Below are 14,507 nucleotides of genomic sequence, written 5' to 3' on the forward strand. Positions count from 1 at the left end.
ATTTGTTTGTCTTTAAAGAAATACCACTCCAGATGCTGCAAGCAAGGAGAGACTATACTTTTTTTTAACCCAAGAGCTTAAAAATCGTCAAATACAGTATAAATGGGAAGCTCCAGTTGGAATCACAGTTACACTCGAGAATCAAAGATTTCGTCTCAATTCTGTTTCGGAAGCTCGGGACTTTTATTATAAAACTCTGAAGGCGGGGCTTCTTGACTCACTCGGAAATGCGGAAAGACAAGGTGAAGGAAAGACAAGCAGCAATTCACTTGGTTACAAGATGGAGGGAGTTGTTCTCCCCCTACTGGAGAGGCAGAAGAGCGGAAACTGAGGATTTAGCCATATTTTCAAAGCAGCGGGACACGTGGTTATAAGGCAGAGGGTTGCCTTCTCTTTCCGGAAGGCCAGAAGAGTAAAGAATAAAGATCCAGCGATGTCTTTAAAATACTTTTTAAGCTCTTGGACTGATTAAAATTTTAGGATTCCTGTTTGGTACGAAATGGTAAAGCTGTGTACCGATGAGGAATGGAAAGAAGCATTGCTTATTTTGGACAGATATTGTATGGGATCTTTATAAGACTTATTTGAATTTTAATCCAAACTGCGCATGAATTGTTTTCTGGTGTGAGGAAAGCGGGGACCAAGATTTATTTGAATTGCGGTTTGGGATGAATGGAGTTGGGAGGAGTGGGGCAGAAGGGAAGGTGGAGCGGGACATCGATGAAGGGATCCTGGGACTGAATGAAGTGGTATGGATTTTGGGCACACATTTTATGGATTTACATGCTTGAAGTATAACATAAAAAGCTCAGGATTTTAAAGTGAAGAGCGAGATCCTAATCTTATGGAATTTGGGCTTGGGAGGAATGGAGATGAGAAACGAGGGGTAGGAAGAGGAGTAGCGAAAGTATGATTAGACTGCTCTGTATTTGAAGGTAAATTGATTTTTGTATAAACTATTATTTGAATATAAGGTTAAGAAAGGCTATCTGGAGAGTCTACAGGAAGATGGGGTAAATATCAAAGAAGCAAGGGACGAAGATAAAATATAAATGGAATGATCTATACTGTTTAAATTTTAAGAATGATGGGAGGCTGAGCATAATGCAAAAGATTTTTTTTTTTTTCGTTTTTTTTCTTTTTCGGAGTGTTCTTTTTATTTTATTTTCATTATTATTGTTAATAAGATATTCTAGAAGGTGAATGGTACTGAACTGTGCCAGGTGTGGGACCTGGGAAGTCGGAGGGGATTAGGGAGGGGGGTTCATTGGGGGTGGGTGGGTGGAGATATAGTCTCAATATATAGAATAAGAAGAATACACTTGTATACTGTTGTTCCTTATCTTTTCTTTTATTTTTCTCTTTTTTTTTTCTTTTTCTTTTTATTTTTTTTCCTTCTCTTTTCTTTTTAGCGCAATTTTTAGTAATTGAATAGATTAATGAATAGAGAAATGCACCAAAGTGAGAAGTAGAGGAAAAGAAGAGGGAGAAGTAAGGAGGGAGGAAGAGGGGAATGTAAGGAGGATGAGAGGGGAAGGAGGGTGAGGAAGGCGAGAAAGGAAGATAGGAGGGGAAAGGGAAGTAGGAGGGGTGATTGTTGGAGGGAGAAAGGAAAGTTGGAGGGGGAGAAGAAGGGGTGTATGAAAGCGACAGGTTGGGTTTATGATGAGTTGTGTTTAGGTTGGGTTTTTTTATTTATTATTATATTATTATTATTGCAAATATTCAGTATATAAGTGAATGTACAAAATTGAAAAATGAAAATGAATAAAACATTTGAAACAGAAGAATTCCCAGACTGGCCCCACTAATTCTGCCAGCTGCTTTGTTCCCAGGCAATCCATCCAACAGCAGCTGTCTTATAAGCATCTCCATGCCAGGGTCCCAAGTTTCCTAATGAAGTTCACAACCAACACAGTTCTTTCCTGCAGTGGGCTAATGCCCCCCGCAACCGGGGTCTCTTACGTGTGCTTGCATAGACCACTGGAGTGGCCACGCTGCGTCGCTTGCCATCATCAGCGAGGTGCGAAGAATTTCCAGTGCTGCAGAAGAGTTTCCCATTGCGGAACACCAGGAACTGAAGCTTACACGTGATGGGCATGGGCTGGTGGGGAACTGGTGGGGAGAAGAGGCCCAGAGGCAGCTGAATGGAGGCCAGAGCAATGCTGTTCTAATGAGAAGAGAAACCAAGAAAGCTAAAGAAGGGGCTGGTCAAGCCAAATCCTTGCGGCTCTTCCCATAGTTAATCCCCCCACCCACAGCTCCATCGCAAAAGGGCTGGATGCACAAACAGTCAAAGTACTGGCACACCCAGCAAATTGAATAACAGAATGACAGAGTTGAAAGGGACCTTGGAGGTCTTCTAGTCAGGGGTGGGTTTCAACCGGTTCGCGGCAGTCCCTGCGAACTGGTTGGTCGCCGAACCCGGAAGTAAGTAACTTCCGGGAACGGCGAAGGGCCCATCCGCGCCCGCGCACGCCCGCGCCCGCTCCTTACCGGTTTTGATGAATTCTGCGCTTCCACGCATGCGCAGGACGCATACAGCGCCTGCGCGATCCTCCAGGAGCAGCTGGAGCATCGCACAGACGCTAGTACGCATGCGTGCGCCGCATACATGCACGTGGACGCCACACGCGTGCGCGAGGACGCCGCCGGCCTCGTTCCAACCGAACCGGTTGGAACGGGGCAAGAAACCCACCCCTGCTTCTAGTCCAACCTCCTGCATAAGCAGGAGACCTTATACCATTCTTGCCAAAGGGCTATCCAATCTCTTCTTAAAATCCTCCAGTGATGGAGCACACACAACTTCTGGGGGCAAGCTGTTCCACTGGTTTACTGTTCTCACTGTCAGGAAATTTCTTCTTAGTTCTAGGTTGCTTCTCTTGGTTACTTTCTAAAAATTGCTTCTTGTCCTGCCATCTGGTGCTTTGGAGAATAGGTTGACTCCCTCTTCCTTCACGGACAAGGAATCATTCAAAAACAGGACAGTGCCATTCTTCTTGCTTGGTTGGGAAATACAACTCTTGATAGCTGTCCTTGCAACATTAATGACATTTCAATCCATCAACATATCTCAATCATTGGTTAATAGAAAAAAGAATATGCTTTATTGAGCAAGTGTGATTGGACACACAAGGAATTCGTCTCCTTGTGTGTCCAATCACATTTGGCCAATAAAGAAGAATCATCTCCTCCTCTTCCTCCTCCTCCTCCATCTTGATTGAGATATGTCAATGTGTTTTTTAGATATGTCGATAATGTTTTCCAGGCTGCTCTGGTTCTTATGCCTTGATATAAGAAACCTAGCAATATAGGATGCTTCTCTACACGGAAAAGCAATATGAAAATGAAATTAGGTTCTCCTGCTATTTCCTCAACTTAAACCCCACATCACCAGTTGCTATGCCAGAGATACCTTTTCCTTATGCTATTACACTCATCCACCAGAAACCTTTCTTCCCCATCCCATCTCACCTTGATGTGGAAACTGGCCAAGGAGATGTTTGGCCGGCCCGTAGAGCAACGGAACTTCAACTGCTGGTCTGCCAAGGATTCGGAATACCGTTCCTGTCGTGGAGAACGGTTACCAAGGTTCTCACGCTTCTGAAAAGCCATGCAGCTCATGCCCAGATAACTTTCTGGCATGATAAGGTAGGCTTCAAAGGCGATGTTCCTGGAATTCTGCATAAAAAAGCCAGGAGCTTTGTGAAACCAAGCAACTTTTCTAGATCCAGACCATCATATGTGGGGTCAACAGCCATTCGTTTTTTTGTCCTAATCTGAAGTCTCTAGCTCTTTAAACCTTACTGCTATCCAAGTTCCTGGACAGATGGCCTCTCCCATGGCAATTTTGTGGGATGTCTTCCCCATATTTGCTGCCCTGAATATGGGCTTTTCTGATAGAAGCAGCAACATATAATCCTTTCCCTCTTTAAGATCTCCTAATAGCTTTTACATTGTAGTTGTGCTCAGAGGTACTATGGAAAGTTTAAAGAAATAGGAACATTGAGGAACAGGACAAGGAACTGAGGGGGAGAGGAGATAAGGAAGGAAGACATGTCAGGATGCTTGAGTCTCAACAGCTTTCCAAGAATATCTTCGGGCCCTTGTATATCTCAGTCTCAGCCAAATCAAAATCTTCGCACAATATAAAAATTCTCCTATTTCACCAGTGTTTTTTTTTTTCCCATTCTGGATTCCTAGTTCCTTGCTCTTCACTCCCACCCCAAACCATGTATCTGTAATTTGCCTTTTTGGAAGTACACCGACACCTAATGTTCAAGCTTAGCCTTTTACTATGCCGTCCCTCCCAGCTCACCCACTAGGAGAGCTTGGATCCTTACCACAGCCATATGCTGAGAGTTGGTGCTGACAGCATAAGTCGCAATCTTCTCCAAGGAATGCACTATGCTGGTACAAGCTTTGTCTTCAATCTGGGCCATCCACAGAACATGGTCATCTACCAGCATCATGTTACTTGCCATCTCCACAATGACGTCAGCCAGCTGGGCGAAAGCAAACAATGTGGAATATAAGAAATCATTGAACATTTCACTCCAGATCAAAGATGTGCTTGTTAGGCCATCTTGTTAGGGAAAGTTAGATTCTAAGATCAGATGGTGGCCATAGACTCTCCATCTCTACTTTAGAACTTTCTGTATGTTGAGCGAATTTGGCAACAAATGAAATGTTGCTAAATAGACCTTTTCTTTCCTCACCATCATAAATGTGGGGAAAGGAACAAATGGAAATCAGGTCCAAATATAATGCACTTACCTGTTTGATCTGGTCTACGTAACCAGTGAATTTTTCAATCATCTGAGACACATAGATGACATCCATCATATCTGAGAAATTGGCAGCTTCAGCTGTGTAGACCCGCAACTGATGGGCTAAGGTTAGTGCATTTGAGGCATTGATAGGCATCTGTCAGCAAATAAATGGAGATAAATATCAAAGCAGTTAAGCCCCCTTTCCCCATCCCCAATGCATCTGACAATGCTTAATTTACAAAATGGGGAGATTTCTGCCTGCTTAGCTGCAGTGTTAGGTATTCTGACAGTTCTCCAATCTCAATGTGATGGAATATAAACCACTTTTGAGAGAAGTACTGAGATTTGCCAATGCAGATGCCATCCTGTGGGTGTTCAAAAGATGTAGTCAGAGTGAAGTGATTATGATGAGCAGGCCAGGCCAGTCAACTGTGGTCAGCTACAACTCAGAGGTCTGCAAGAAAGAGGCTCATGCAACTTGTGATGTTATGTGGACCACACTATTATAGATGGATGGACAAATTTAAGGGCTAATTGTATAAAATGCAATACATTAGGGAAGGATATACAACAAAGATTAGTAAAGTACAGCCTTAATAAGGTAGATGGAAAATATGTCGAGAGGTTGTGATTTAATAGTACTGGTAAAAATGTAAAACAAAATCATGGGAAGGAGTAAGTGGGTGAATGCAGTGCTGACATGGAACACATGGATCTCCAAATCTCAGGTATGTTAAGGATAAATTCTCATTATATATGGCATGGAGTGAAAAGGGCTCTCCACGTGCTTCAAAATATTCACTTTATGGCAAGAGCGGAATATGGAAAGAGGAGATGGATGGATTGGAACTCTACCCCAGACTTCAAAGCACAGAAGAAGAAAAGAGAGAAAAATTGACGGAGATAAGGAGAGAAATCTTGATAGAAGCACCAGTGATAACCAAAGATAAGCTGATGGAAAGAGCAGATATTGGGTTTCAAGCTTTTGTGAGATATGAAAGGAACAGCATGTTGTCAAGGGAGGTTTATATAAGATTTATTAAGAAAGTAACTAGAACATTAATGCTGCAAATGGCAAGAGATATAAGACTGTACTATTGCTGGAGGGATACAGGTTGATGCAATGAAAATGTATAATAAAAATTAAGCTACATTTAGTTTACTAGTAGTATGTACAGTATAAAATGAAGCAACAATAGCTGTAGGTAAATAATGATTAATAATGATAATACATATAGATATATCAGTTTGATAATATGAAATTTTATATGAACAATATATGGAGATTATGAGAGGGGGTTTAAAAGCTTTATCTAGAATATGTTATAAAGATGTATTGTGATTGGATGATTTTAGGGTGATTTAATGGACTGTTATTATATAATCCTATTCTAGATTTTGAATATTATATATAAAAGGACGTAAAAACAATTGTAGTCAAATTAAGGTTGAGATATAATAATTGTGATATACATGAATATAGGTGAATTTAAAACATGCAATTTGATATGAAAAGCAGGTGGTGACTATGGAAGAGATGCATGGAAATACTGTAACCAACTGAAACGCTTTCTACAATTTGCAATGGAAGACGGGTATTTTTTTATTTTTATGTTTATTTGTCTTTGTTTAAAAACAAATAAAAATTGTTTTTTTTTAAAAAAAACAACAACATTCACTTTATCACTTTGAGCTGCTCCAGAAAACAATCTCCTCCTTGGAATGAACCAGCAATCCTTGGACGTTGTTTGTGATCATTTCTTGCCGCAACACTTGAGTCAGTCTGCCCAGTGGCTGCAAAATGCTCATGGACAACCAGTGGAACAAGTCCTTATCGTCCTACTCACCAGCACAAAGGTGTAGAGTACACGGGTGATGTCATTGGTGTACAAGCAGTGTGAATAGTCTCCTTCTTCCCAGTGACCGGTGCGGTCGCAGTGTCTCCATGCCTGCTTTTCATGGCCAGAGCCTGCATTCCCAGAAGTGAAGGGATACTGGAGGCAGGATTGATAAGCAGTGATGCCAGCCAAGGTCCGTGGCCACCTAGCACCAAAGAGGAGAAGAACCATGAAAGCACGTTTATGTCCATCTAATCAAATGCTGATCTTAGATAGATCCAGTAGTGGGTTTCAAATTTTTTTAGAACCTCTTCTGCAGGTGTGGCCTGCTTTGTGGGAGTGGCTTGCCAGCCATGTGACTGGGTGGGCGTGGCCAACTTGTAAAATGTGATGAAACTCACTTAACAACGCTCTTGCTTAGTAACCAAAATGTTGACTCAGAAACTCTGGCATTTGAAGCACGCAAGTCTTAAAGCTGTCAAGTTAAAAGACTCTCGGACCCCTAACCCTTTAGAAAACAAAACCCCAGGGGTGTTCAAAGTTGAAAGCTTTAAAACTTGTGGACTTCAACTCCCAGAATTCCTCCTCTCGCTCTTCATCTTGATGATGTGCAGACGGGCTGGGGGGAGGGAGCTGGAACCGGTTCTAAACAGCACTGTAGATTTGTGGAACCTCTTCTATAGAAGAGGTTAGACCTGGCAGGAACCCACCCCTGGATAGATCCCAAAAAAATGGCTTATGGAATCAACCACGGGAAAATGAAGGTATTATGAAGGGTGACATAAGAGGGCTGGAAAGTAGGGGATAAGGTTCAAGACTGGAAATGTTCTACCATGTGGGGAAAAAGATTCCATTGCTTCAGCTCAGGTCTGAGAACATAGGAAAATGTCAAATGCCAGTTATTTTATTTGCCTCCTGGAATGCTCTCCTTGGCTCAGCAGCTTCCACATCTGGATCGCAGCATTTTGAGGCCCGTTTCCCTCCCATGCCAGCAGCAACAGCTGGATGAATTGAGCAAAAGCAAATGGAGATCAGAGATACTCCCACACCTTGGATACCACCTGTCAAAGCAAGTTTCCTCTCTTGTCCCTGTTCACAGTTCAAGCATGTTTTGGTAGGGAAAAGGAAGATCTTAGTACAATGATTCTCAACCTTTTTCTTCAGCACAGACCGCCTTTAAATATCTTTTATGGCTATGGATCCCCAAGACTTAAGTCAAGATTTAAATCATAATATTTCTTCAAGCCTTTGCAGACTCCCTCCCCCAGGGGTCGGGGAACATGTTGAGAACCCTGCCTTAGCACAAATGTGCAAATCAAGTGAAAAGCAGATTGCTAGTACTCTCCATCTATCCTCCAAGAATAATATTTCCTCCGGCGCCCTCCCTCCCGAAAAAGAGCATTTGAATACATTGGTCAGCAGCTCATGTATCTTATGATGTAACTGAAGGACAAGCTAGCACACAAATCAGACACATAATTCCTTAGCTGTTTGAAAACCAACCGTGTGTATGTGTGTGTGTGTGTGGGAGTATTGGAGCTGTACTGCTGATTGATATAGCAAGGGGGAGGGGTTATTTCTGCCATAACGTGTTTGTAATGAGTACCAAGACCCTTAAGGAGCATCGCTCCCATTTTCCAATGGGGCAAGGAGATTTGGAGTTGGGGAGAGAACATTTTCATCTGGAAGCTTAGAACAGGGAGCTGTGATTTTAGTTTTACAAAATAGGTCCCGTTGCAAGGCAGAAGCACACCAGGGCTAACAAGGGCAGATCAACATATTTGGCCTTCTCGATGGGACTTTTTGGCACGCAGTGGTTCAATTAAAAGGTTTGCTGAGCTCTTGGAGTCTTGATTGCCCCCCCCCTTCCGGGAAAAAAAACCCCTCTGGAATTGCAAAAAAGGAAGGGGAAGGAAAAGAAAAGGAAATCTGAATATGCCATTCCTCCACCAGCATATGGAATCCTCACCTCCCTTTCTGCAGTAAAATAAAATGCAATAAAATAAAAGCCAGAAGATAATTCCTAATCATCTCTTTATTCCTCTGGCATTCAATCAGGTTCCCGTCAGGGATTTCCTGGAAAGGAGGAATCTTGCAAAACAGCTCTTATATGCAACAGGCCAGGCCTTTGGTCCCCACTGGGATACCCGACTGGGCCACAGATGGGGAAGATCTTCTAACCCTCCGCTGGTCTTCTGCTGCGGCTGCTTTTCCTACGTCTAATCCCAGGCTCTGTCCTGCTCATGCAGGCTACGGATGGAAGGAAGGGGAGGGAGTTAGAAGACAGGCCCGCTGTTAATTTAAGCCACATTGACTGCACAGTAATTTATATTCCATCAAGACCCCGCCAAGGTTACAGCCGACTCCATGAGCCTTTTTTCTCGTGCCAGAAAAATTCCAACACCTCCTGTTTCTGGAGCCTGTCTGCACTGCCAGAGTGGGCCTCTCAGATGGCCTCCCTTGCAACAGATGCTTAATCATTCCCAGGCCTTAATTGCCAGCGATCCCAAATCCCTTGCTGACTTTGCCTTCCACGGGAGGGGCAGGGGAAAAGGCAGCAGGCGGCTCAAAGGAAGCAGCTTCACCTTCCCGTCTTCTCAATTAAAGAGTGTTGGGGCACCTCCTACAATTGAAAGAAATGATTTGGTCCTTTTGGGGTTGGCTTCCTGGGGAAAGCCAACTTAGGCTCTTCGAGGAAGATGCTAGTGAAGGGGTGCTCCTTCTGATTCTGGTCTTCCCCTGCAATTCTATTGCCAAGGCACAAGAGGGCAGAGATGGGCAAAAGAGAAAGGGATCCACTGAGTTTAGGCAAGCAATTTTTGCTAGAAGGAGGGCGCATAAGTAGGCTTGTATAAATTGAGGGTGCTCTGCTTTCTGACGTGCTTCAACTCATGCAGCAATGCTGTTCGACCTCTATAAGCTGCTTTGCCAGTTGAAAGCACTTTTATGACCGTGCTTTAAAAAAGTGCTTCTTTGAACCCATTGCCCCTTTCAAATATTTGCACAGTTCCAGACATAACTCCTCGTACGTGACAGAGGGGTGGGGGGAGTGTATGGCCATCCTTGTTTTCAGCGAAGTTCTCCATGTGTTTAATTCACGCTACAAAACTATGAGCCAAAACTCGTAATATTTGCATGGCTCTTCATTCCATCTTCTCCTCATTGATCATTTTTCCATGGCTGCAACTAATTAGGAAAATTTGGGTTTGCCAGACTCAAGTGTACTGGCTGTTCCTCAAATATTCAACTTCAATTTTTTTATTTCTTGGCCCCAGCTCCCACTTTTGTTTCTCAAACCTTGAATCTTTCCCTTGTTTATCTGTTATATAAGTTATTATTTATTGTAAATGTCCAGGCTACTTTACTTCAAAAATTGATTCTCCAGCAATTAAGAACATAAAGGGACCAGGGCAGAACTAAACCATTCCCTGTTAAGATAATTTCTTCCCATATTAGCCCGTGCGAAATGAGTAGAATTCTGCAACATGAATCCAACCAACGTCTGGGGAACTGATGGTCAGTTCTGCTCCTGATAAGAGCTTCTGCCACACTTTGGCCCCTACCTGAAGTCTCCACGGTTGTTGGTAACCCGTTCAGGTGGGCAGTACGAAGCTGAGGTCTCCAGCACAACAATCTCAACCTTTTTGCTAACGTTGCCCTGGGCAGTGAAGATGGTGCATTCCCATTCACCATTAGCTGAGACATGAATGTTGGACAAGATGAGCTCACTGCAAATAGAGAATGCTTTTAGAAGACAAGATGGGCTGATGATCAATTGAGCTTTTGAACTGCGGACTAACCCAAGCCATATTTCCTTTTCTTACATCACATTCTTTACACACAGAATGAGCAATATATAGTTGCTGGGAACTGAAGCAGGAACTTTGGAAGAGGACATGCTCACTGCATCTCTCAATGCCTCCTGAAGTACTTGCCTTTTCCTAGGTTAACATGGAGCCACATAATCCCAGGAATATACGCATTTGATTTAGAAGGCACCAACAGATCATATTGCATGACTAATTAAAATGCCTACTTTCCTGGGATTGCGTGATAACCATGGTTGTGCAGGAGAAAGCATGTGGTGAGCATGCATCCATCTTTGCCAAAACATTTTCTATATTCTTGATCCAAACAGCTGCACATCCTAATAGAAAAACTTTCAGAACTCAATTCAGAACAGATTTATTAGCAGTATTCAAGTAACATTATTATGATGTCATACAGGTTACCCAAATCTACAGGTATTTCTTTTGTAATGTCCTATGGATGTATTTAAAAATGGGGAAGGTATACAGTATTTATTGGGTGGTTGGAAGTGACCGGAGAAAATTCCAGAGTGTGGCAAAGGACAGACAACTACTAAGCTATTCTCCAGTTACTGGATTTATTTACTGCCTTCTGGGTGAGTAGGATAAAAAGAAATATATACCGGTATATTCAAACATGAAAGAATAATGCATTCGAGTATCTGCAAATGCCTGAAGGAATAAGCATATATATTCAAGACTCTGGAAAGATAGCAATGCTGTCACTGGGCAAATCAATTTGGATGGGAATTCCAGAACGGGGAGCCGCCACTAAGAAGGCAGCCACCAGACTTCCTTCTAGTACCTTCTGCTTGGAATCAAGTCAAACCCAACTACCAAAAGGAGCTAAATCCATGAGTCCATCCCTGTATTCTGAAGTTACTGCTTATGTGTGAATCAACAGGACATTTTTTTTCTAAACCTTAGTTCCTACTGGTATTAGCCAATAGCAATTCACCCAATGACTATGTTGGTGCGAGACTGTCTTCTGCCACATACCTCCCTTAGACCAATAAGATCGCACAGGATGGACCTTCTCCGGGTGCCTTCAGCGGGACAATGCCGGCTGGCGACGCCTAGGAGTAGGGCCTTCTCTGTTGCCGCTCTGGCCCTATGGAATGAGCTGCCCCCAGAGATCCGGGCCCTGCCCACTCTCATGGCCTTTCGCAAAGCCATTAAAACCTGGCTTTTCCGACAGGCCTGGGGCTGTTGACCCCTTGATTGAGGTTCAGCCCCCTTTCGATTGGGTGTTTGATGTGTTCCTTTTTTTAACTTTGTTGTGTCCCATTGTTTTAAAAATTCTTTTTAATTTTTTTTTCATTTCTGTAAGCCGCCCGGAGTCCCTCGGGATTGGGCGGCATAGAAATTCAATAAATGAAATGAAATGAAATGAATGGTGGAAATCAGCCTGCCTAATGGCCATGCTATGCTAGACCAAAGACTGGAAATAACTAGGAAAATACTTTTCCCCTCTTTGACCAACCCAGTTCACCCCTTAGTACCTTGTGATTAAAGTGCAATCATGGACGAGGCTGTCCTCTAAGATGATGCCGCTAGGTTCATCTTCTTGCACCAGGGCACGGTTGTGGTACCAGAGGATGTGTGTGCTGTTGTCCAGATAGGTGGCTGTACATTGGAAAGGGAGTCGGTCTCCTTGGAAGACAACTTGCCTCAGGGAGGGGATTAGCTGATGGGTATGTAGCTCTGGGGAACCTTCTGTGGGTAAAAGAGAGAGAGAGAGAGAGACCCCACTTAGGCTTTAGGGAAAGAAAACCCAAATTGGTTGTGTCCTGGACCCTCTCACAGAAAGTGGGCCTGACCAAAGGCCCACTTGGTCAGCAGTCAAAGCCAGTTATGCTCAACCCTTCAAAGAAAAGAAGTAAATACATCCAGGAGGACATGCCCAGAATGTTTGTCCATATGTCTATTTGGATTTTTTCTTAGATTTTTTTTAAAATTCCTGCCTTTATTATTCTATTAACTAAATGTTCATATAGGTACTGCATTTAAAATAAAAAAAGAAAGGTTGCTAAATTCTAAATGCAAATGGCTAAAAAGGTAAAGGAGTCCCGGCAGATTTTACTCCGCTAGTCATTGCCAACTATGGCAGTGCTCATCTTTGTTTCAAGGCCCCTGAGTCAGGGCTGTTCAAAGAGGTTTATATGGTCATGTGGTCAGCATGACATCATGGAGTGCTGTTATCTTCCCACCAAAGTGGTACCTATTTATCTACTTGCATTCGCAGGCTTTCGAACTGCTTGGTTGGCAGGAACTGGGGAGGAGGACAGCCTACTTACATTTGGCGCTCAGGGTTCAGAACTGGGCTGCCAGCTTCTGAGCCATCATGCCACCTAATTCTGCATGAAGTCAACCTGAAACTATATGCTGAATAACAGAATGTGCATAAACCAGCCAAGGATCATGTTTCCAAAGCCGCCTGTCTGCTTTGCTGCTATACTAGCATTACTCCACATCTGCCAGACTTTTTGCAAGACATCTGAGTACTTTACAGTTCATTTGAGTAAGATTCTGCTGCTTCTATGAGTTGCCAGCAAGGAAAATTTTTTTTTCCATCACCGGTGGTGAAGGAGTTCCTCAGGCTATGCTGTTGGAAAGAAGAGCCATATTGAGGACTCCATCAGCTGAGAGAAGATGACCTCAGGAATTTTTCCTTGCAAGCATTCCAGAGGAATCGTGTTGCTTTGCTTGACACGGGAGCCAGGGGTCAGGTTTTTGGTTAAGCCACTCTGAAGTCCTCTTGGGATTGCAAAACAAAGTAGACACGCTTTACATATTGAGCTGTGATATTTCAGTAATCAAACCTGGAGCCCTGAAAGGATTATCAATTGCAGAGGTTTTCAGCTGACCATCACTGCCCTCCCTTCATGGTGATAATCCATGCTAAGCAGTAATAGAATTCCAACCACTCCATGGTGGCGCAGTGGTTAGAAAACAGTATCGCAGGCTAACTCTGCTCACATTGCCAGGAGTTTGATTCCTTCAATCCTCACCGGCTCAAGATTGACTCAGCCTTCCATCCTTCCTAAATGAGGACCAAGATTGTTGGGGGCAATGTGCTGACTCTGTAAACCGCTTAGAGAGCGTTGTAAGGTACAATGGGGACGGTATATAAGTCTAAGTGCCATTGCTATCGGTTGAATGAAGGATGGAATAGAAGCAGGGAGGTATCCCGGAAGGAGAAAGGAGCACTGGACTACTGAACAAATCTCCTTTGCACACCAAGCAAACTCACTCACTCAGGAGGGTGCCTCACCACAGCGCAGTTGGCTCTCTCTGATGTTTCGTAGTAGCTTCCCATACAAGTTGCTGGGGTAGACACACACCGTCTTGTCAGATACCTGGACAGAATGGCTTTTGGACCAGGCTAGGACCCAGCGTAAATGGCAGTCACAGGTCAGGTATTCAGTGGCAAAGTCACTGGAGAACAAGAGAAATGTAAATTGAAGAGGAAATGCCAGTGAGGAAGATTTACACAGGAAAGAGATGCCTGTCCGTCCTTGATAACAAAAACAACTCTAGAAAGCTCCAGCATCTTGAGGTACCACAGTGAACATGGTGGAACCTTGTCCACAGCTGGGTGATGGCTCGGTCTATTCTCTCCAGAGGGCTTCAAAGGGGAGAACAATGGGACTGAGCATGGCTTTCCATGCAGAAAGACCCAGCTGTTGTCCCACCCTGATGTCCCACCAACCCCAACATTAATCACTTAAAAAAATTAATTGCTTCCTCTCTGCTTTTTTCTTTTCCTTTGACCAACAAAACACAAAATACTTACAGAACTTTCAGAGACAGCAACTCATCAAAGACTCCACTCTGGAGGCTGGCGAAGATATTTCCTGATATGTTCCTGCCAAAGAGATGATAACAAAATAAGATAAAACTTACGCAATTAGACCAACCTAAGATGAGATTCATCGTGGAAGAAAGCTGCTTCAGGGAAGTCTTTGGATGGTAGGAATCTTGTTCTCTTTGCAATTGGTACTTAGAGAGAAACACACTTTCTCTGAACATCAGGGCTCCATAGAGCCCTCTCAGCAAATGATGATATAGTTTTATATTAATTAAAG

The 14,507-nt window shown here is 43.4% G+C and overlaps 1 protein-coding gene across 1 annotated transcript in view; it reads right to left on the reverse strand.

Moving 5' to 3' along the window:
- The window catches only part of ADGRA2 (adhesion G protein-coupled receptor A2), a 104,043-nt gene that overhangs the window by 10,625 nt on the left and 78,911 nt on the right, over positions 1 to 14,507 (reverse strand). The window contains exons 5-13 of the mRNA XM_032229178.1: positions 14,216 to 14,287; positions 13,694 to 13,857; positions 11,922 to 12,135; positions 10,174 to 10,338; positions 6,620 to 6,815; positions 4,777 to 4,926; positions 4,344 to 4,505; positions 3,475 to 3,681; positions 1,966 to 2,170 (exon numbers count right to left, since the gene is read on the reverse strand). Coding sequence (XP_032085069.1) covers positions 1,966 to 2,170; positions 3,475 to 3,681; positions 4,344 to 4,505; positions 4,777 to 4,926; positions 6,620 to 6,815; positions 10,174 to 10,338; positions 11,922 to 12,135; positions 13,694 to 13,857; positions 14,216 to 14,287 — 1,535 coding nt within the window. The remainder of the gene's footprint in view (positions 1 to 1,965; positions 2,171 to 3,474; positions 3,682 to 4,343; positions 4,506 to 4,776; positions 4,927 to 6,619; positions 6,816 to 10,173; positions 10,339 to 11,921; positions 12,136 to 13,693; positions 13,858 to 14,215; positions 14,288 to 14,507) is intronic.

This window comes from Thamnophis elegans, chromosome 13, assembly GCF_009769535.1.
Source record: "Thamnophis elegans isolate rThaEle1 chromosome 13, rThaEle1.pri, whole genome shotgun sequence".
In the NCBI taxonomy this organism is placed as follows: Eukaryota; Metazoa; Chordata; class Lepidosauria; order Squamata; family Colubridae; genus Thamnophis; species Thamnophis elegans.